The following is a 21421-nucleotide window of genomic DNA, read 5'->3' as shown; positions in this document are numbered from 1 at the left end:
GACATACTCATGGGTGTGCAGTACTTGGTTTGAAATAACTGTATCATTTTCCTATATTACTGAAACAAAATTGTATTTGTTTTATTTCTTATTTTCTCAGATCACATGTATTTTGCATGACTACTTGTGTTTTCTCTTTCCTTTGTTTCCCCTTACACTTCAACACTAGATGAAACTCTCCAAGAGCAATTCTAGTTTAACTTAGATATAAATGGATCTCTGAGTAATGCTTTTTTTGTGTGTTTCTCTAGTTTATTCACTAATTGTATTAATATATGCATGAAGTTTAATTTTGCCAAATTATGGGGATTATTTGCATCTCAGAAAGACTACTAATACTAAAGTAAAAACTACAAAGGTGGATAAAGATAACCATACTTACTTGCATAAGTGTCTCCCTTTTAAACATTCCTAAAATAAATAGGGGATAGTTGTGGAATTGAATTTTTTCCGATGTAAGTGGAGTAAGACTGGAATATTTTATCACTAGTGAAATTTCTGAAGACTAGTAAGAACAGATGAGACATTTTCTTATGGTTTTATCAAATAGGATTATTTTTGGTTTTTCAAATGATCTTCTCAAGCTTTTAGGGATATGAGAACAGAGGATATATGAAAACTATAATCAGGGAAAATTAATATTTTCACCTAAAATAAATTATGGATTAGGGGACTATAGGAGAAAAAAGCTAATAAATATAGTCATTTTAAGATTACTTATCATATCCTGGTGGAATTTTTCATTTTTGTAGAATTTTCTGCAATTTTTTTTGACTCTGTCACTCCTAAAATTTCCTTGCTTTGTGTTTTTTATTTAGTTCTTACTTTTTTGTCTTTTGCTATTATTCCCAGCTTAAGATTTTTGCCTGATATTAATGTATATGACCTTCTATTGATTAATTTTACAACCAAAGTTAAGTATTCTCAAAAGTAAGGTTTTTATTGTAGGTACAATAGACATGAAGTAGAGATCCTTATATTATTAATATTATATCTGTTCATACAGACTAGGAATTATGTATTATATAAATATGTATTTAAGGATGATTCAAAATGGAGCAAGTTTTATTTTTTTTATTATCCCTCTCAGGGAATATTTGTATTGGTTTTTTATTTATCTTGTTTCTTTATACAAATGAAGGCAAATACAATATACTTTTACATTCTCCCTTTTATACTAAAGGTATATATCAGTCAAATAATATACTCTGCTCTACACATTGCCTTCATCACTTAATGATATGACCTATAGATCTCTTCTTATCAGTATAGGGATCTTCCTCATTTCTCCTTACAACTGCATGGTGTTCCATCAAATCGGGTGCCTTAGTTTATTTAACTAGTACTTGACTGCTATTAAATACATGGGCTATTTATAATCCCTAAATTTTATAAATTACACCACAATCAATAAACTTGTACATGTGTTCTTTCATACTGTGGAGGAGACTGTGTACGACATAGTCTCAGAAGAGTGATTGCTGGGTCAAAGAGAAAATATGTCTGTATTTTTGTAGATATTGCCAGATGTCCCTCCATAAGGGGTTGTTTGCTTTTGAGCAGGTTTTAAAGGAAATAAATTATATGCTTTATTACCTTTCTTGCCCATTCTAACGCCAACTTAATCTAAACCTGGTTCCACTCAAAATTCTAAAATGCTAGTTCCTTCCTAACTCATTCTTTACTCTGCCAGAGATAAATGCCTACTTGCCTCTAGCATTTCAGGCTGATATTAATATCTTTTAACGTCTAATGTAAAAAATCAATCCAGGTGACTTTCCTTAACTCTTCAGAGCTGTATCATCAACATTACTATCTGTAGATCCAATTAGTCTACCTGGTAATTGGTAATAACAATCAGGCCAGAATCTAGTACAAACCTCAGATTACTTGTTTTCTCTGTTCTGTGTTAAGATATCCTTAATAACTAGCTTGTTCTTTTAGGCTGATTGAACTGCTGATTAAAATACAATTCTCCTTTTCTTTAAAACATGGCAAGATTTCCTTGTTATCTTCATGTATCTTCATGCTGGTTGCAGGGGAAACTTACCAAATCTTTCCTTATTTGGATTTGTTGGCAATAGATGGAAAAGGTGGACCCTGACATGCAGAAGCCCAAGCCTCCTATTGCATTAAACTAGAGGGTCATGGACAGCCCCAGACCCTAAAGCAAAAGACCTAGGCCTGTGTCTTAAATGATAGCTTAGAGCTATAGCTTAGAGTCATACAACTTCCTGCACTTAATTATCCCATCTGTAAATTGTGGAAAATCTTACTTATCTCACAGAATGGTTTGTGACAGTGAAATGAAAGAGATAATGTAAGTGAATGAGTTTTATCAATTCTAAAGCCCTGTTAAGTAAAAATGGGATGGTATATTTATTTCCTCTAACTGAGGCAAGCTATAACAATATCCTAACCTCTTCTGTCTCATCCATCCATCCATGGCTCTTTCCATGTTTAGGGCACATTGCTAGAAGAAAATTATGCTTTTTTTTAAAGAAACAAAAACAGAATATTTAGGAAAATACTTTATTTTCTCTTTTAGCGATAGACTTCAATATGATGAAAATTTTAAAGAACCCAAGAGCATACACAATGCCCACATTCAAGGAAGAATCAAGTGTATCAAGACTAACAACAAAGGTTTGGAGCATAATAATTATAAAAAATGTTCTTACTTTTTTTTTAATGTTTATTTTTGAAAGAGAGACGGAGAGAGAAAGGGAGCACAAGCAGGGAAGGGGCAGAGAGTGTGGGAGACACAGAATCCGAAGCAGGCTTCAGCCTCTGAGCTGTCAGCACAGAGCCCGACATGGAGATGGAACTCACAAACCATGAGATCATGACCTGAGCTGAAGTCAGACGCCCAACCTACTGAACCACCCAGGCGCCCCCCCAAAATGTTCTGACTTCTTTAATTTGCTTAGTTTAACAGCTTCATATAGACAGTGTTCATTGTTACACTCCTGATATATATTTTAGAAAAATTTAGTGATCAAAGTGATTTACCAGAGAGGTTAATCTTAATGTTAAAATGTTTTATTGTTCTTTAAAAATATCCTCTGCGTGCCTGGGTGGCTCAGTTGGTTAAGCATCTGACTCTTGATTTCAGCTCAGGTCATGATCTTACAGTTTATGGGATTGAGCCCTGTGTTTGGCTCTGTGCTGACAGGGCGGAACCTGCTTGGGATTCTCTCTCTCCCTCTCTCTCTGCGCCTCCCCTGCCTCTCTCTCCCTTTCTCTCAAAATAAATAAATAAACTTTAAAAATTTTTTAAAATAAAATATCCTCATCTCTAATGAACAAAAAACCACATAAAATTCATTTTTTCCCACACTTCTGGCACTGCTTTTCCTTGGGTTGATATACAAACGTTGATCTCAACTATATCTCAGTAAGTTCTAGTCAAAATTGCAGGGAAAATGTCACAAGAGTTTTCATCAAACTCCTCTGAAGCCATGGCTCTGGAATAACTGGCTATATGTGTGTAGTGTTACTGATAAGTTGTGGGTACTTAGTTTTTGCACATTTCTGGTGGTTCCTCCCTAATAGAGACCCTCAGGGACTTGGCTACCTTGTGTTGCTTTAGCCAAGATTTGATGAGGTTACAGGCTTGAAATTCTGAATTTGATCTCTTATTAGACAAATAGGTTTTAAATTGATTGCAGTCTTTATTGCTAAAATTTTGTCTGGATTGTCTAGTCAAGTCTGACCATAAATTTTAAATTATGCCTATATACAAACCGCTTTCTGAAGTCAATACTTAATATATTTCCCTATCTTTAATAACCCAGATAACTAAAATGTTTTCTAATCTTTACAGTGCTGCCAAAGGTGGTTTGTAAGTACTTAGAATAGAAACTGGTGATCTCTAGGAGTCAATTTAGGATCAATGACAATATCACACCATTAGGGTTGGGTGGGGACACGTACAATATTGCTGGATTTATAAATCAGGAAATGTAATAGAGGCTGTATATCTGATCTTCAGTAATCACTATAAATGGCCTTTTACACCTTATTTACAAGTTGAAGAAATATGGACAGGTGGATTTCTAACTGACTGAACAAACTTTTTCAGATGACACTGTTAAAAGATGGAAAGCAAACTGCAGATCCATCTCTGGTAATACACCACATTGCTGCATCATTGGCCCTGTCCTCTGCAGACTATTTTATCAACAACTTGGATAAAAACATGGTTGCCATTTTTATTAGATATTTAGAAGTCATAAACCTTGGAAGAACGATGAATGCATTGGATGACTAAAGGTTTACAACAGTTGAGTAGTAGGCCTAATCTTAGAAGATAAATTTTTATTATGAAAAAAGTATAAAGGTCCAAAATTACAGCTGCATAAGTATAGGATAATAAAGCCTTGGGTTAGAGGCATCCGAAAAGATTTGGAAATTATTTTTTACAGTAATCTCTGTATGTATCAACACACTGTTGACTCCCAAATCTTACTGCATTCTTGAGGTTTTTAAACAGACATATGGGATCTACTCTATGTTGATTACACAATTATTGTGTATTATGTTCATTTGGGAGTCCTGCATTATAAAAGGGTGTAGACAAACAAAAGAGTTCTGAATAGAAAATAATCAGGATAATTAAGGACTATAATTATATAATTAATGGTATATTTGAGCAATGACCAAAATATTTAAAGGCATTTCCATTAGAAAAGAAAAGACTCTGGTGGTTGTAATAACTGTTTTCAAATATGTAGAGAGCTACTGTAGGAAAGCAGGATTAGGCTTTTTCTGTGTGGCTCAAAATAATTGTTTTACCAATACAAACCATAAAGTTCTTACATTTACTGGTAAGTGAAAGCTATAGGGAGACAGTTTTCAGTGCAACATAAAGAATTTTCTAAGCACCAGCGTTGTCCAGATGCCGAATGGGTGCCTGTGGCTTCCGAATGCCCATATGAGCATCGGCAGAATGCACATTCAAACCTCAAAAATCAAAGTTTACCTTTCTAGTCATTGACAGCAATTATCCTTTAATAACTTAACAAAACAATGAAGCACCAAACTCCTCCTTCTAGCTCATCTCCTGTGACTCTTTCAAAGTTTATGGGATTCCTTGGTTCTAAGATTTAGTACTAAGTTGACTCTTGACTATATAGGTCTTGTTTTATGGGACCTTAAAGTTTTCTGATAATTTTCTACCATTATCTTTTGTGGGGCAGATGGAAGTAGTGAGGCTCCTGGTAATTGTTTTGGCTATTTGGAATATCTCTAGGAGTTCTTTGCACCACTTCAAACCCTCTGCTTTAAAGTATCTAAGAAAATGGCTAAGGCTCCACAAAACACTGGATATACACTTAATGCCTAGTTCTGCTATTATCGAGTTGAACTGCCCTTAAAAATCAGTGGTCCTTCTATGGAAGAAGTAGGTATTAACTGTGGTTTTCCTATGTAAAAAAAGGAGAACTGTGGAAAAAATAACAAATGTCTATGTCTTGAATTTCAGTAAGATCAAGTTTCTGTCTTACAGTATCCAAGGCAGAATCTGGGGAAAAGGTCATGAAACATCTTTCTTTCTAGACAGGTAGTATTTCCTTTTAATCTAGACAAAGCTTGTCCTGGTTATGTATGCAATTTAAAGATCAGGCTAGATATAACCTTATGTGAATTTCCATGGGAGATTGAGACGAAGTAAATGATTTACATCATAGAAAACATGTCTGATTTTGACACTGAGTTTTCACCATCAGAGAATTGCTTTTGATTATGATAGTCCCACTACTCAAAATAATTCTGGAGCATCTCTGAAGGAAAGCAATGAAAAAGTGACCATAAGCAAAAGAAACACAAGACAACAGTATGTATCAGTAAAAGCAAATGAGCATAAAATCTTATTTCCTCACAGGAAGTGGAATCAATAATAAATCTCACATCTAGACATTACAAAAAGGGAGGAAAGACTTAATGTATGAATTGTTGCTATACTGACCTTATATCCCACAAGAAGTCAGTAATAAAATCTTGGAGCAATTATATTTATGACAGAGAATTCATGGACAGTTTTTTTTTCCATTAGCACTTCGATTATGTTATCCACATGCCTTCTGGCCTCCTTTGTTCTGATAAAAATTCAACTTTAAACCTTATTGGGATTCCCTTATATGTTGTTTTTCTCTTGCTGCTTTTGAAATTTCTCTTTGTCTTGGTCTTTCAGCACTTTGAGTATGATGTGTCTAGGTGAGTATTTTTCCTACTTGGAGTTAAGCTTCTTGGATATGTTTTTCACAAAAGTTTGGAGGTTTTGGTCATTTTTGTCTTCATATTTGTTCCTGTCCCTTTTTCTGGAGCTCTGTTCATTTTCCTCTTTCATTTTTCTTTCTGTTCTTCAGGCAAAATAATGTCTATTGACCTATTTATCAAGCTGATAAATAAAAAAGCTAGAAGAGCCTTACTGCACAAACTCATAGACTCATACTGTAATAAATGTCTCTCATTAAGAAGGTGCTTTGCGGAATTTCTTTTTATTTATTTTAATATACCAGATAATAACTATATTCATAGTTATAATACAGTTACATTTATTTATAGCTCTTTAAAAATACATAAAAGTAATAATTAACTTGATTTTTTTTCTCCTTTACAGTCCCATTATAGTAGCACTGGTCCAGAGTTTAACCGTGTACTGTTCAATTTTGGAGGTCAGAGTCCACTGATTTTATATTATCTGAAGATGCATGAGTTAGCTGGTATTTCCAAGGCCCCTAAACAAACCAAGATTAAATTCACTGAAATATTGCAAGAACCATATCCTTTTTTAAGCTTTGCTTTAATGTGATCTGTTGAAAACTTTTTACTTAATATCTCAATCAAGGAAAGAGGTGAATGCATTTTTTAACCAATGTTTTTTACTTAGCATTTAATTGTATTCAAAATGTTTGTACCATGTTTGGTTAAAGTATTTTCTCTTTTAGATCTAAGGCTGTGATTTTGCATGTAAGAAAGATTTTAAGAAACAGAAAACCGAGGAACTTTATTTTTTTTTTCAATATATGAAATTTATTGTCAGATTGGTTTCCATACAACACCCAGTGCTCATCCCAAAAGGTGCCCTCCTCAATACCCATCATCCACCCTCCCCTCCCTCCCACCCCCCATCAACCCGAAAACCGAGGAACTTTAAAAACTGGTATATGTAACTCTTTAGCAAAAGACTATCTTTGCAACTTTACTGTTCAGTGTTCAGTTTCAAGCATTTGTCAGACTGTGGATCATGGGCTTCTAGAGTCTCCAGAGGAAAGTTTCAACCATGTTTTAGCTGTATAATTCTTTATTCCAATGAAATTTATCAGAAAGATCAGTATTTAAAATATAATATAAATGAACTTGGAGCTCTTTCATTGCAGCCAGGTGGGAAGACCAGAGTTCTGTCCACTTATACTCCTCTGTTCACTCTGCATAACCCATGCTGGCCCAGGGCTCACTGGGGACTCAGATGAACCTCAAAGGGATGTACTACAGTAGTCTCCAAATTGAAGTGGACACGCATGCACAGTTCTGAGTGTATATGTGTTTACGCCTCTCTCTCTCTCTATATATATATATATATATAATATACATATTTTTAAAGACTCTTATTTATATCTATTTTTATCTTTAATAATAAGCTTAAACTTTGCTAATATTTAGTAAGTAGGTACTTTACTCAGCTGACATTTCAGCTGAACTCTACTGTTTTGAAGGATAATGATGACATCTTTGCTCTTGTGTTTTCTGAGTATCACAACATGTTGCTGTTTTCTTTGGTGGGAAGTAGATTTGTAGACTATATCATCTAGTTTAATAATCACTAGTGGACCAATAGCTTTAAAAGATTCTTGGAAAGAAACTTTGGATTGATGACAATATTTATAAGGCAAGAATAAATTTTTTAAAAAATAAAGAAAATGCCATAATGATTTTTCTCCTACTCCTCAAAGGAGAGCCTTTTCAGCCATACTAAGAAAATAAATTAATGCTGAGCCAATCAATTCTGCCAATATGTAGGCTAAAAAAAAAAACAGAAATAAAAATTTTCAAGATGACTATTTGAAATGTGGATATACATAATTATTATAACTAATGAATCTAGCCTTAAGTGTATGTTATACTTTTCAATATTAGCAAATGATTCTATAATGCCAGGTTAATTTACAAGGCATTAATAAACAACTGTGTAGACATCAAATCTCTATAATTTGAGGGGAAAAAAAGGTTTGGCATACCATTAATAAAGGTAAAGTTAAATTTTATTTTCACAATATTTGATCTGGCTTTTATTTGCAGACTACATATATTCTATAATATATGTAATATATTAATACAGATTAATATTACCTAATTCATAAATTGAAAATTATACCTGTGTGGGAGTGTGCTCACATAGCTGTTACTCATGGGACATATGATCAAAATGTGCTCTAGCAGAGTCTCAGGACTCTTCCTAGGACACTTCCTCTCCCACATTTTAATCAGGACACCCCCCAGAGCCCAACTGACCACATGTACATGGAATTAACTTGGGTAGTTCTGGAACAAAAGGATAGATACAAACTACAGGGCTAAATCAGCCTGTTCAGGGATATGTAAATTAAGTAATGATCCAAGGATTATCACCAACTTTGGATTAGTCTGAAAGAATTTTTTTAAATGTTTAGAAGTGAAATTTGAAAGATATATAAAACCCTTCATAATAAATTGCTTTTATCTTTAACTAATCTTAATTGTAATTATAAAAATGTTAGTCTTTGTGTTTACATTTCTGATGGGCATGAATTTGTCTAATGGCTATGCCAGGACAGATTGTACAACCAATTTACTGAGAATGTAGGGGGAGTGTAAGTAAGTGTGGGGGTGAGGAGAGGAGAAAATGGAGATTTAAAGCATGAAATCTTTTATGGAATGAGTATCTTATTCCATAATTATGTGAAAGAAAACACCCTTTGGAAAGAAATGCGGCTTTCTGTGATGCTTTCTGAGCTTGTAAAATGTTAATAACCCCAATAAGAAAAAATGTCTCTAGACCTAATGATAAACAAAATGATGATGATGTCTCATCTTCATCAGCACTTGGCAGTTTTGCAAAGCATATAATGAATCACGCTATGTATTAGCGCAAAAATGACGAGAGTCTTGTGACAGGGGGCATATCACACCACTTTATGGATAAGGAAATCAAAGCACAAAGAGGGTAAATGGTTTGCCCAGGGGATTCATGCAGTAGAGCTAGCACCAGAGTCTTCTACCGTTTCCTGGGCCATGCTTATTTTCCTGACATGGTGATCTAGGCTATAATTCTGAGTGTGATACTGATGGTTGGCGGCGGTCCAGTAATGTTTTCCCCAAGATAATGATAGCTGCTAATGAAATTTCTGTATGGATTTCCCATAATTATTTGTGATGACTGTATGGTCATTGAATATTTCTCTCTCACTCAAATTTTACTTTGAAGCTATTCAAAATATAAAATATTTTTAATAGTTTTCTCTGAGCTTGCTTATTGGAATCTTGTGGCTTTCCTGAAGTGGAGAGACGATAATTTGCAGTGAGTACATCTATGCATGGTGAGGGAATAGGAGAAAGTAGAGAAGGCAGAGAAGAAGATAAAAAATAACAAAAAAGATAAATATAATTCATTATATTTGAGGTAGGCAGACTGTAAGATGGGCCCCAGTGATCCCCACCTGGTGTTCATACCTCAATTCCCTTCCATTGATTGTGGGCTGAACCTATGACTTGATTCTAATAGGATATGGTTAGCATAATGGTGTATCGCTTCTGACATTCAGTTGCAAAAAGACTGACATCAGTCCTGCTAGCATTTCTTGCTCACTCTCTCAGAGCCCTCAGGGTGGGGGTGGAGGAGAACCAGCTATCATGTTGTGAGCTGTTTTGTGGAGAAGGCCACATGGTAGGGAAGTGAGGCTTCCAGCCAACAGCCAGTAAGAAATTGACACATTTAGTTTAACAATCCTTGAAGAAATAAGTCTGGCCAACAACCACGTGAGTGACTGACCTATGAAGTAAATCCTCCTTTGGTCCCTGCTCACACTTTTATTGGAGCTTCTGAGGGACCCTGAGCCAGAAGTATCCACTGACCTGTGCCCAGATTCCTGACCCACAGAAGCCACGCAATAACAAACATTTGTTGTTTTAAGCTGCCCAGTTTTGGGGTAATTTATTAAGTATCAGTAGGTAACTCAACAATGTTTGAGCAAAAGTCTAGATTCAGATGAATCTCTTCAGTAAATCCAAATATTTATCACATTGTAGTGTAAGGTTCACTTGTTTTTCTCACCCAATAGAGAGCAAAGAATTATTTGCCTCTATGTCCCTGACATGGGAAAAAGTATCTCGCATACGATATATGTTAAATAAATATCTGATAAGTGAGTATAGCATGGTTTTATTTAAAGATAAGGCCAGATTTCATTTTATTTAAAAAAAATTGATATTATTAAAATGAATAAAACTGGAGGATAGGGATAGAAATTTGAGAGTTATTGGTACAAAGTTCATCTTTGAAGTCATCATTATCAAAATGTTTTTCAAATTTTATTGAACAGTTACTATGTACCAAGCGTTCTTTTGAGTACTTTACATTTATTAAATCATTTCATTCTCATGTCAGCTTCTGAGTTAGATACTATTATTGTTTCTATTTTAAGATAAGTAAACTGAGGCACAGGAAAGGTAACTTGCTAAGTGATTACACTTGGCTTCTATCCTTGGTAGTCTGGTTTCATAGCCAATACACTCTGATACTTAATTGTTTACTCAGAGAGAATGTGTAGCTCCAGAAGAAGATAAAAGTGTAATCTCATCTTTTAAGGATAATCACAACTCTGGTTTGGGGCAAGTGTGATAAGAGACAGGAAGGTCAACAGAGGACAAAAAAAAAAGGGATGCCATGATAATTTTCCTCATATTTCAGAATAGTTATTTGAAATTTCTGCAGTTGCTTCTGCATTAAATCATTTTGGAAGTTTTTCTCCAGACTTTTAAGATTGCATGATCATGCACATTCTGTTTCAAAATCCTTTTATTTAATTAATGAGAGATTTTAATGATATACTTTCTTAAGCTCAATACAGAGTAATATTATATTTGATCACTATGCAGTTTTTAAATCAGAGTCTCGTGGGACAGATACATTTAAAAATAAATTTAAACATTATAGGTAATATTTCTTTTGATTTGGAGTGACTTGCCAAAGTCCTAAGAGGGAAGACTGCTTTATTGTCAATGTTTTAGATTTTGTATCTAAATACTGAGGAGACTGGAAATGTTGGTGGAGAGGAGGAGGCAGGGAACAAATGTAATTGTACTTCACAGGGGTGCTCATGATTCTGACAGGATTTTTAATGTACCTTCATAAGGAAAATAGTAAATTTTTAATGTTAATATAAAATTTATTGGTAGAAAATTTGAACGTTTTTATGAATGACCTTTGAGTATTTTTTTAAACTTGATTACTTAGTAATAGAGTTATGAGTAAAACAGGAAAAAGTGTTTACTTCTAGGACCCAGGACTGAATATATAATATATCTTTAAACTGTGTAGAATTGTGTACAAAATGTATTTGGAGCTCCTAATTTTCCCATCTCACATCGAGAAGGGATGTGATTTTGCAAATCACCTCAAGTTTTTAATGTGTTGAAAGTAGACTAACAACAACAAAAAATACCCAAAAGTCTGATGATTTCTTTTACATGTGAAACACAAGTTACTTTTTTAAAAAAAGATAAAGAAAACTCAGGAACAAAATGTTGGTGTAGTTTGTGTGGGTCCTATTAAAAAAGAATGTCTATCAGCTGCATCTATATTTCTAACATGAATTTAGAAGATTCACATTTGTTGTAGCTTGGAAAAAAAATCTGAACTCAGTGCAGTGTGATACAGAGTGTTTGGTATTACTACAAAGACATGCTCCCACCATCACACACGCATATACAGACTTACTAACATGTAAAAACTGTCCAGGGGTGGATTACTACACCCTACAATTGAAAATAATGGGTAATAACAAGACCTAAACCAGCATAAAAATAAAAGCTATACAAAGGAATCATCTGTTGTGAATTATCTGTGATGTGGGAGATGCAAGTAGCCAACAGTGGGGAAAAAACGAAAAGGAAGAAATCCTCAGACTCATGAAAGGTCACCAGTTCTGTATAACACTTGGTCTTCACACAGTAAGAGCCCAGTGGGAAACTCTTTGGAGCCATGTGCAACTTCTTTTCACTCTTATTTATAAAAATATTTTCAATGATCTTTGTCACATGTGCACACATAGATTTTTTTCCCCCTCACCAATATGTGAATAGCAACCTGTGAGTTGTTTCTAAACAATATATCAAATATATTTTTTATTTCAAGTCAATGACATCTCAAGCTAATTGACATATACTAAGGATCTGGTAATCACATTTTTAAAAGGATAAATTAGCTAAAAGACAAATGTTCAAAAAAACCCTCTAATCCAGAACCCTCCCATCTAGTTATTTTTCTAGTAAAGACAAGATAAAATACTTTTTTTTCCCTCAGTTCTTCTAGAATTCTCAGAGTGCAGCAGATCTGAAGGCCTACACTACTAGAAAGCCTGTTCCATTGTTTATGAGATTGAACTCCCAAAATTTAACCGTCAGTTTCCTTCAGCTTCAAAAATACAGGTGCATATATGACAAATTTATCTTTTAATGAGGCCTTTCAGATAATAGAAACCAGATTTTAGCTTCCTGGAATGGGAGGTATTTTAAAAATACATTTTTGTTGGAAACACCCAGCACCAAGCCCTGTGGCAACACAGACACCCTCCACCAAAACACAATGGAGGCCTGATCTTTTCTCTAGCTGTCTGCAATGAGGAAAACCAGGGACAAGGTGTCCTAAGGCTGGGGAAAAGAAGAGATTGAAAAGGGAAGATAAGAGAGTAGAGAGGAATCCCAAAACTCTTTGTTGTACTGAAGGAGTCTCTAAAATTTACTCTAATTTGAACTCAAATTTGAGCTTCTTCTCCATCTGTACCAAGCAGATGGATTGGACTAGATAAATTTCAAGCCTTTTTGAAACCCGAGATTTATGATTCTGTTGGAGGAATTTGACTTTCCATGCTGTCAGTGGCTAAACTAGTAAAGAGCTCAATTTTTTTCCTGGAATGACAACATTCTCATTTTGTCAACTCACTGTAGAACCAGGTTCTTCAGAGGGTACACTGTCTCATTCTCAGGTGTCAGCTTCCCTAAAAGGCCACCAGAATAGCCAGTTGGCCAAGTAAAGCCAAGGAAGAATACCAATTTAGCAGAGCTTTAGTAGTGTCTCAAAATGGGTAAATTCGGGAATATTTATTAGTGTTTTAGGGCCTGAGTTGGATGATTTTTGAGTCTGGAGAGGTAAGGCAAGGAATTACTTGGGATCAGGCAGTGTTTAATTGGATTGGTGGCCCCAGTGAAGCAAGAGTCTTGAAGTGAGTTTTGATGAGCAAGCTACTTTTGCTGGTTCAGAGTCTTTTCTTTCAGGAGAAGGCATTTCCTGGAGTAAGCAGCTAAGTTATTTTTATTCTTATTCTCAGCATTGTTAAATATAGGGATAAAAAAAAAATATGCATGGTCCCTAAACTTTTTTAACACAGGGACAGCTTAATAAGACATTCTTCATTCATATTTCTATCTCCTTCTAACGACAACAATTAGGCATCCATCCACAGACAAGAGTGCCTTTGTGGGGAACTGTGCAAACGGCACAATTCACTAAGGGACCTGAAGGAGTCTCACCCACCTGTAGGTCAGGTAATAGGCATACAGACCTCAGTTCCAGTTGTGGGTCCTGTAGTGGCCTGTAAACCACTCTAGCCCCTCATGGCTACAGTCTGGGAATCCCTGGAAAACACCTCATAGACCATCATCTATGGACAGTAAGGCCTTTGTGGAAGTCCAAGTTTCCAGTGGAGGGAAGTTGCAGCACTACTAAAGGAAAAGAAAAGAAAAGAAAAGAAAAGAAAAGAAAAAAGAAACATATATATATATATATATATATATATATATATGAGCGTGGACACACTGGAGAGGGTAAGAACGGTTAACAGTTTGACTTCACCCCTTCCCCAAGGTGAAACAGCATAAGGTCAAGAAAGATCTTCTTGGCTGTGATTTCTTACATGGGAGAAAGTGAGAGCATGTGAATGAGCATTCAGCTTTCCTAACTGTGTGGAAAGATCCATTTCTCAGACACAAGAAATAAGGATATCTTACCATTTACAACAACATGGATGTGATGAAATTATGAAATTTGGAAGTTTTGGGTTTAGAGCCAATGGCTAAGAAAGAATTTTTGTGATGTTTTGGTGCAAAAAGGTGATTTTATTATAGCACAGGGACAGGACCCGAGGGCAGGAAGAGCTGGATTGTGAGGAGTGACTGGTTATATACTTTTTAATTAGTGGGCATTAGGGATAGCATAAGTCTCTAAGGAATTTGGAAGCAAGGCTTTCAGGACCTTGAGGGGCTAGCTGCTGTTAAGGTTACTTTAGTCTTTAATAAAACATAAACGTTAAGGCAGACATGAGTTCCCTGAGGAAGGTCACACTCTGCATGTTTCTGGTATCTGTTGGGCTGCAAGCTGTAAAGAAATTTAATTTAAGCTACATTTCTCTTGCCTTTGCTCTCCTCATCAGATGGATCTTGAGGACATCATGCTAAGTGAAAGAAATCAGATAAAGACAAATAGTGTATAATTCTACTCATCTATGGAATCTAAAAGAGCCAAACTCATAGAAACAGAAAGTAGAATAGTGGTTGCCAGGGGCTTGGGAGTGGGGGAAATAGGGAGATGCTGTGGTGATTATAGTTAACATCTGCATTACATACTTGCAAGTTGCTAAGAGAATAAATCTTAAATTTTCCTACTGTAAAAAAAAAAAAAAAAAAAAAAAAGAAATGGTAATTATGTGAGGCGATATAGTTGTTAACTAATGCTACTATGGTAATCATTTTGCAGCATGTTAAGTGTATCAAATCAACATAGTTGTCCTATAAACTTACACAATGTTACATGTTAATTACATCTCAATAAAGCTGTAAAAGGAAAAAAAAAAAATGCTGGGGCAGGAAAGTATGGATGCTCTAAATGCTCAGATTTGCTTCCAGAATAAGAGACTGATTTTTCAGCTGCTGAAAAACTACTATGGCAGAGAGCCTTCAGTTGCTAACACCTTACAAGGATTGCATCATTTAATGATAGTGGTCTCACTCAAAGTCATGCCCTATGGCAGATCATATTTTTCAAAAGTGGCCACAACAGTATCTTCCTTCCTACATGCTCTAGTTACAATATGACCTTGCCACTTGTCCCATCAGGAGATATAGCATCTATGTCCACTCCCCTTGAATTTGGGTGGACTTTTCTATCTTCCTCAACCAATGGAGTGTGACTTCTGAAGCCAGGTTATAAATGGCTTTAAAGCTTCTACTGAAATGCTTCTGCTTTTGCTCTTGGAATGCTCTTAGAAACATCTTCTCCGTGAGGAGGAAGTCAGACCACATAGAAAGTCCATGCTCCAGCAAGCAGCCAGAGCTGAGGTTGAGCCACAGGCATCATCAAAAACCACACATGTGAAGAAGCCTTTGAGATGTCTCCAGCTCCAGCCACAACCTGACCCCAACTAAAAGCTACCAAACTGAGCCCAGTCAACATCCAAAACTATTGAGATAATAGTAACAAATGACAGTTGTTGTTTTATGGCACTAAGTCTGGGGTTGTTCGTTATGCAGCAGTAGATAACTGTACTATGCCCCCTTCAAAGGCAGCCCACATCCATTTACTAGTGTGATACATAAAGTCTCTGAGGTTGGGGCCTGTTCTACCTCAACTCGGAACAATTCTGAAGGGTCATCCCAGCTTTGGAACTCCCTATAGGTCAGCTTATACTTTTCCTTGAGACTGTTATCACAGTTCAAGTTCTTTCTCTGCCCAATTTTACTTCCTTCCTTTGCAAACCAGAGATGTTAATCCCAAGAGCACTCCGTAATAAACCTTCTGCACGCTGATCTCCATTTCGTATTCTGCTTCCAAAAAAGCCACCTGGGTTAGTATATTCCCAGTATTATTTAACACGGGGGAAATGGTGTTGGTTTCAGTTCTCACCATTACAGAGAAAACAATCCATTGATTGCTCACTGTTTTTCTTCTGGATCCCCAATAATCAATTAAATGCAAGCAGAGGAAAAAAAAAAACATACAGAAACTACATTTTTTAAAAATGTAGCATTGTACAACGGATCTCATCTGCTACCATGAAATGAGGTTACCTGCTCCAAGAGTTTGGGCAGAATTGGTCAGGGGATTTCCAACATTTTCTAGAGTTATTTCTTGCTAAGGAAAGACCTTACCATTATCTAGAAGCAGGACCAGTTAAGTGCTGAATTAGACTAACAATCCCATATCTGTTAAGTCACTTTTGCATTGTTTAGAAGACATTTACAACTCAAAATCCTGTGATCTAGTAAGATTTGTATAGCATGTAAGTGCCTACTAGTTCATAATGGCCTTGACAACATGCTTTTAAGGGGGAACATGATGCGTGTGGACAAACTGTCAGCTATGTGCTGCAGAGATGACTCTTATCTCTGCTGTCAGGGAACTTGTTGTCTAATAGATGACCTTGTCTACAAGCTTGTCATCTGCACCCTAGGTACAGCCTTTTTCTGGCATTCTTCCTATGCTTACCTGAACAATTTCTGTTCTTCCCCATCCTGAGTGTTGAAAAGCTGCAGCACAGTGGCCTTCAAGAAAGATGAAGCCTTTAAATATCTAAGGAAGCACACTTCTTTTGTCTGGAAAAGTATGCAGTCTTCAGAGAAATGGGTAATTTTTTGCTTATTCTGGAAGCAGAGCAACAATTGAAACATAAGTGCTTAAGTATTAATCAATGGCATCTTAAACAGAGGCTTAGTCTGTAAGAAAATGGAAAGAAGTTCACCAGGTTGCTTTTTTCCATGAAATGAGCACCAAACGTGAGTCTGCTTCCTTTCTACAATCCCATGTATTTGTCTGCATAATCCAGTAGTAAGTCTTGGGGAAATCCCACCAGCAGGGTGAAAGAAAGAAGAGGGAGTAGAAGTGGGGAAACCGGAGTCAAAGAATCAAGCCAAGGGGCGCCTGGGTGGTTCAGACGGTTCAGCATCTGACTTCGGCTCAGGTCATGATCTCAAGGTTTGTGAGTTCGAGCCCCGCATCGGGCTTTCTGCTGTTAGTGCAGAGCCCACTTCGGATCCTCTGTCCCCCTCTCTCTTTGTCCCTCCCCGCTCTCTCCCTCTCTCTTCCTCTCTCTCTTTCTCAAAAATAAATAAATATTTAAAAAAAAAATCAAGCCGGAACATAGGAAAGCACTGAAGCAAAAGAGGCACCTGTCAATGTCAATCTTGACAGCCATCAAGGGTTACAGTAAGGGGTCAGTCAGCTCACTGTGCCTTTGACTCCCATATCCTAGAGAGTACTGTTAGGAAAGGAAAGGACCTACTCACCCTGAGGCAATTAAGAGAGAAGTTGCCCGGTCTTAGGCATTATATAAGGCAAAAGGTGCAAGAACTATCAAGGTGAAATAAATGGACTCCGAAAAAGGCAAGACTCACAATGTCCTCAGGGAGATTCTGAAAATAATTTAAGAGATGGACCTTTCATTGGTTCTTACTGTGTACACTCAGTTTTGTGGAAAAGGTGGTTTTCTTTTTCTCACTGTTCTGATACCTTGATAGCTTCTCCAAGTAAGAGTTAACAAACTTAATAGTTTTGACTAGATAAACATATAGTGAGAAAACCAAGGCTAGTATGTGATCTATTCAATCATATTTTACAATATTGCATAAAGTGATAATATATACTATTTTGAGCAAGATTTAAAGAAATAGAGGGGCGCCTGGGTGGCTTGGTCAGTTAAATGTGCAACTTTGGCTCAGGTTCACAGCTTAAGAGTTCTGAACCCCGCGGGCTCTGTGCTGATAGCTCAGAGCCTGGAGCCTGCTTCAAATTCTGTGTCTCCCTCTCTCTCTCTGCTCCTCCCCAGCTTGCACTCTATCTGTCTGTCTCTCTCTCAAAAATAAGTAAACATTCAAAAAAGAAAAAAGAAATAAAGTAATAGAAATATGTTCATAGAATTAGGTATTTATTATGTTTTTTATAATTTTGAAAATGCACTGTCCCATATGTTAGCCACTAGCCATGTGTGGCTATTTAAACTTATATTTAAATTAATAAAATTAACTATAAGTAAAAATAAAGGTCTTCAGTTATACTGTCACATTTCCAGTGCTCACTATCTGTGTGTGACTGTTGGATAGTGGATAGTGCAGATACTAAACATTTCCATCATCATAAAAATGTTCTATGGACCTCACTGTCTTGGGTAAGAAGGAAAGTTTAATCTATTCACAGAACTTGAGATGTCACTTGGGATATCAGACAGCCAGTATGTACAGAACTTTGTTTTGCCTTGCTACTTGCAGACTTATAATTTTAGAAGTTGAGTGGCTTAAGAGGCACCTGCGTGACTCAGTCGGTTAAGCGTCCGACTTCGCCTCAGGTCACGATCTCACTGCTCATGGGTTCAAGCCCCGCGTCGGGCTCTGTGCTGACAGCTCGGAGCCTGGAGCCTGCTTCAGATTCTGTGTCTCCCTCTCTGCCCTTCTCCTGCTTGTGCTCTGTTTCTCTCTCAAAAATAAATAAACATTGAAAAGAAATTTAAAAAAAATGTTGAGTGACTCAAGATTACCTATTATCTTATTCATCATTATTCACCCATACAACAAAATTATCAACAAATTTAATTCTCTCTCATATTTTACTTATTTTGGTTGGATTTTGTCCCTTGTATCCTAGTTTTGTTTAATTTTTTTTTTTTTTTTTGCTCAGGGGTAACTACTTTTAGCATCATGCAGAATTTTGCACTGTATCTCATGGCTTCAATCCATAGAAGAAAGCTTACCACTCTTTACAAGCCCCCTGGGTCAATAACTTTATAAGTACCCTAGATCTGTATAAAATTCTTTGATTGCCTTTTGATAGTCAGATATTTGATCTGTGGATTCCTTTTATTTAATTCCCACTGATGATAATTTAGGTCAGTTACCAGAATAACCTTGTTAACTCTCCTGCTAGGCTCTCAAGGACTCCTTAAAAGAGATTTTGGTGGAGTCTAAAAGAGATTTTAAATTTAAAAAATATATCTGACTTATTTAATAGAGCACTTTATAGGCAGACAAACATCATAGAAGCATGGTAGCATAAGTGACACCCAAGTATTTAAATTTGCTCTTAGAAAAGAAAAGGAGGTTTTATTTTTATTTTTAGATGACTTTTAATTGAAGCTATTCTAAACTTTGTCGAGTAGGTTTCTAAGTTTCCTCCTTTTGCAAACTGCCAGTTAAGAGTGTAAGCCAAGTTAAAAAAAAAAATGGGGGGGGTGTAGCAAATGAACATCACACCTTTTTTTTAAGAACTTGAGGAACAAAGGTTTTGTGTTACATGAGTTAAGTATGCACATGTGTATTGTAAGCATTTTGCAGCCACCTTGAGTCAAAGACAATTACAAAATTGCTTGTTAAGATCCAGCCTTTTTTTCTTGTAGACCCAGTGTAAGTTCTCTTTAGCCTTTTTTTCTTTAAGTTTCTTTTAATAAAATACACAAGACACAAACCACAATTCAGCAAACTAGTTAGTAAACTAATGGAATGAATAGACTTTTGTGCTTTAGGTAATCAGGTTCCAGGGGACGAGTTGTATCAATTTTTTAGCTGCAATTCGGATTTTAGATTATAAACATGGCCCATTGGGGAAAAAAGGGGGGAGGGGGAAGCAGGAGGGATTTGCATCTTGGAGAGTTAGTTAGAGTTAAGATTTTTTGTTTGTTTTTTAAAAAAAAAAATTTAATGTTTATTTATTTTTGAGAGAGACAGAGACAGAGTGTAAGGTGGGGAGGGGCAGAGAGAAAGGGAGACAGAATCTGGAGCAGGCTCTAGGCTCTGAGCCAGCAGTCAGCACAGAGCCTGACGCGGGGCTCAAACCCACAAACCGCGAGATCATGACCTGAGCCCAACTTGGATGCTTAACCAACTGAGCCACCCAGGCACCCTGAGGTTTTTTTTTTTATTACTATACATGTGGTAAAGCCCAATTTATATCAAATAACAGAAGAAAATTTCATTTTCAAATAGTTTAAATGATTTCAACCATTGGGGAAAAAATGGATATTCTTACTATACATGCTACTAGTCAATAAAAAAAAAAAATCAAGTGGAAAAGCTGTAGCTTTATGAATGCTTAGAATTTAGGACTGAAAAGCAGTATCTCAATTAAATACAAAAATTGACTATAATTTTGTGTTCACCTAAACTATTTCTCTTCCCTGAAGGTGGGCAGGCAAAGGAGAAACTAAATGAAATCTGCACTGTTACTTTGCATTCACCCCATAAAAATCACTGCCAGTTTATGGCTCCAAGTGATTCAGTGAGATGCTCCAAGATTTCCCAACGTAGAAACCCTATCCTAATTTACAGCTGAAGTCCTGTGTACTTAAGAGCAAACAAATGGGCTCCTTTGGGGGTTATCTCACATCCATTTGTTTCTATTTTGTGAGTAGTAATCCAATTTGGCCCATCTCAGGGGAGTAGGGGCTCTAGAATTTCTGTTTTTATAGGAGGGGCTTAGGTATTTAATACAGTTACAAACAAGGTGCTAAATTTGCAAAACAAACCCAAAATTTGTTTGTTTATTTGGTGTAGCTTTGTGAGTGGAGGAGGGTTGATGGAAAGAATGGGGATGGCTAATTTCCGTCCAAACAACCCTTGCGCTGTATCTATGCAAGGGTATAAACTATAAACATTGTGGAATCAATAAATCAACAAGTTGTTTATCCAGTCGTATCAGAGAGCCAACTGTTGCCCATGACTAAATTTTCCACATAACTACAGCCAACCGTCTAAAGCACCAAAATTTGTTTTAACTGTTTTAATGAAAATTTTCTTCAAAGATATATTATACTTCCCGGATTTCTTAAACAATATAGCAAACACAGTTAACTTTCTGATGATGACCAGGCTTCTCAAGATGAAATCTATGATTCAGCTACCCCGAAATCTCAGTAAGAATGCTTGTTGAAATAGCCAAATTATGGAAAGAGCCTAAATGTCCATCAACTGATGAATGGATAAAGAAATTGTGGTTTATATACACAATGGAATACTACGTGGCAATGAGAAAAAATGAAATATGGCCTTTTGTAGCAACATGGATGGAACTGGAGAGTGTGATGCTAAGTGAAATAAGCCATACAGAGAAAGACAGATACCATATGGTTTCACTCTTATGTGGATCCTGAGAAACATAACAGAAACCCATGGGGGAGGGGAAGGAAAG

The 21421-nt window shown here is 36.1% G+C and overlaps 1 protein-coding gene across 1 annotated transcript in view; it reads left to right on the top strand.

The window, feature by feature from the left end:
• FAM227B (family with sequence similarity 227 member B) overlaps positions 1-21421 on the top strand; it is a 196968-nt gene that overhangs the window by 159855 nt on the left and 15692 nt on the right. The window contains exons 11-12 of the mRNA XM_049614133.1: positions 2549-2646; positions 6623-6784. Of these exons, the coding sequence (XP_049470090.1) occupies positions 2549-2646; positions 6623-6784 (260 nt within the window). The remainder of the gene's footprint in view (positions 1-2548; positions 2647-6622; positions 6785-21421) is intronic.

The sequence above is a fragment of the Panthera uncia genome (assembly GCF_023721935.1).
Source record: "Panthera uncia isolate 11264 chromosome B3 unlocalized genomic scaffold, Puncia_PCG_1.0 HiC_scaffold_1, whole genome shotgun sequence".
Lineage (NCBI taxonomy): Eukaryota > Metazoa > Chordata > Mammalia > Carnivora > Felidae > Panthera > Panthera uncia.
This window is presented reverse-complemented; position numbering and strand designations above follow the sequence as displayed.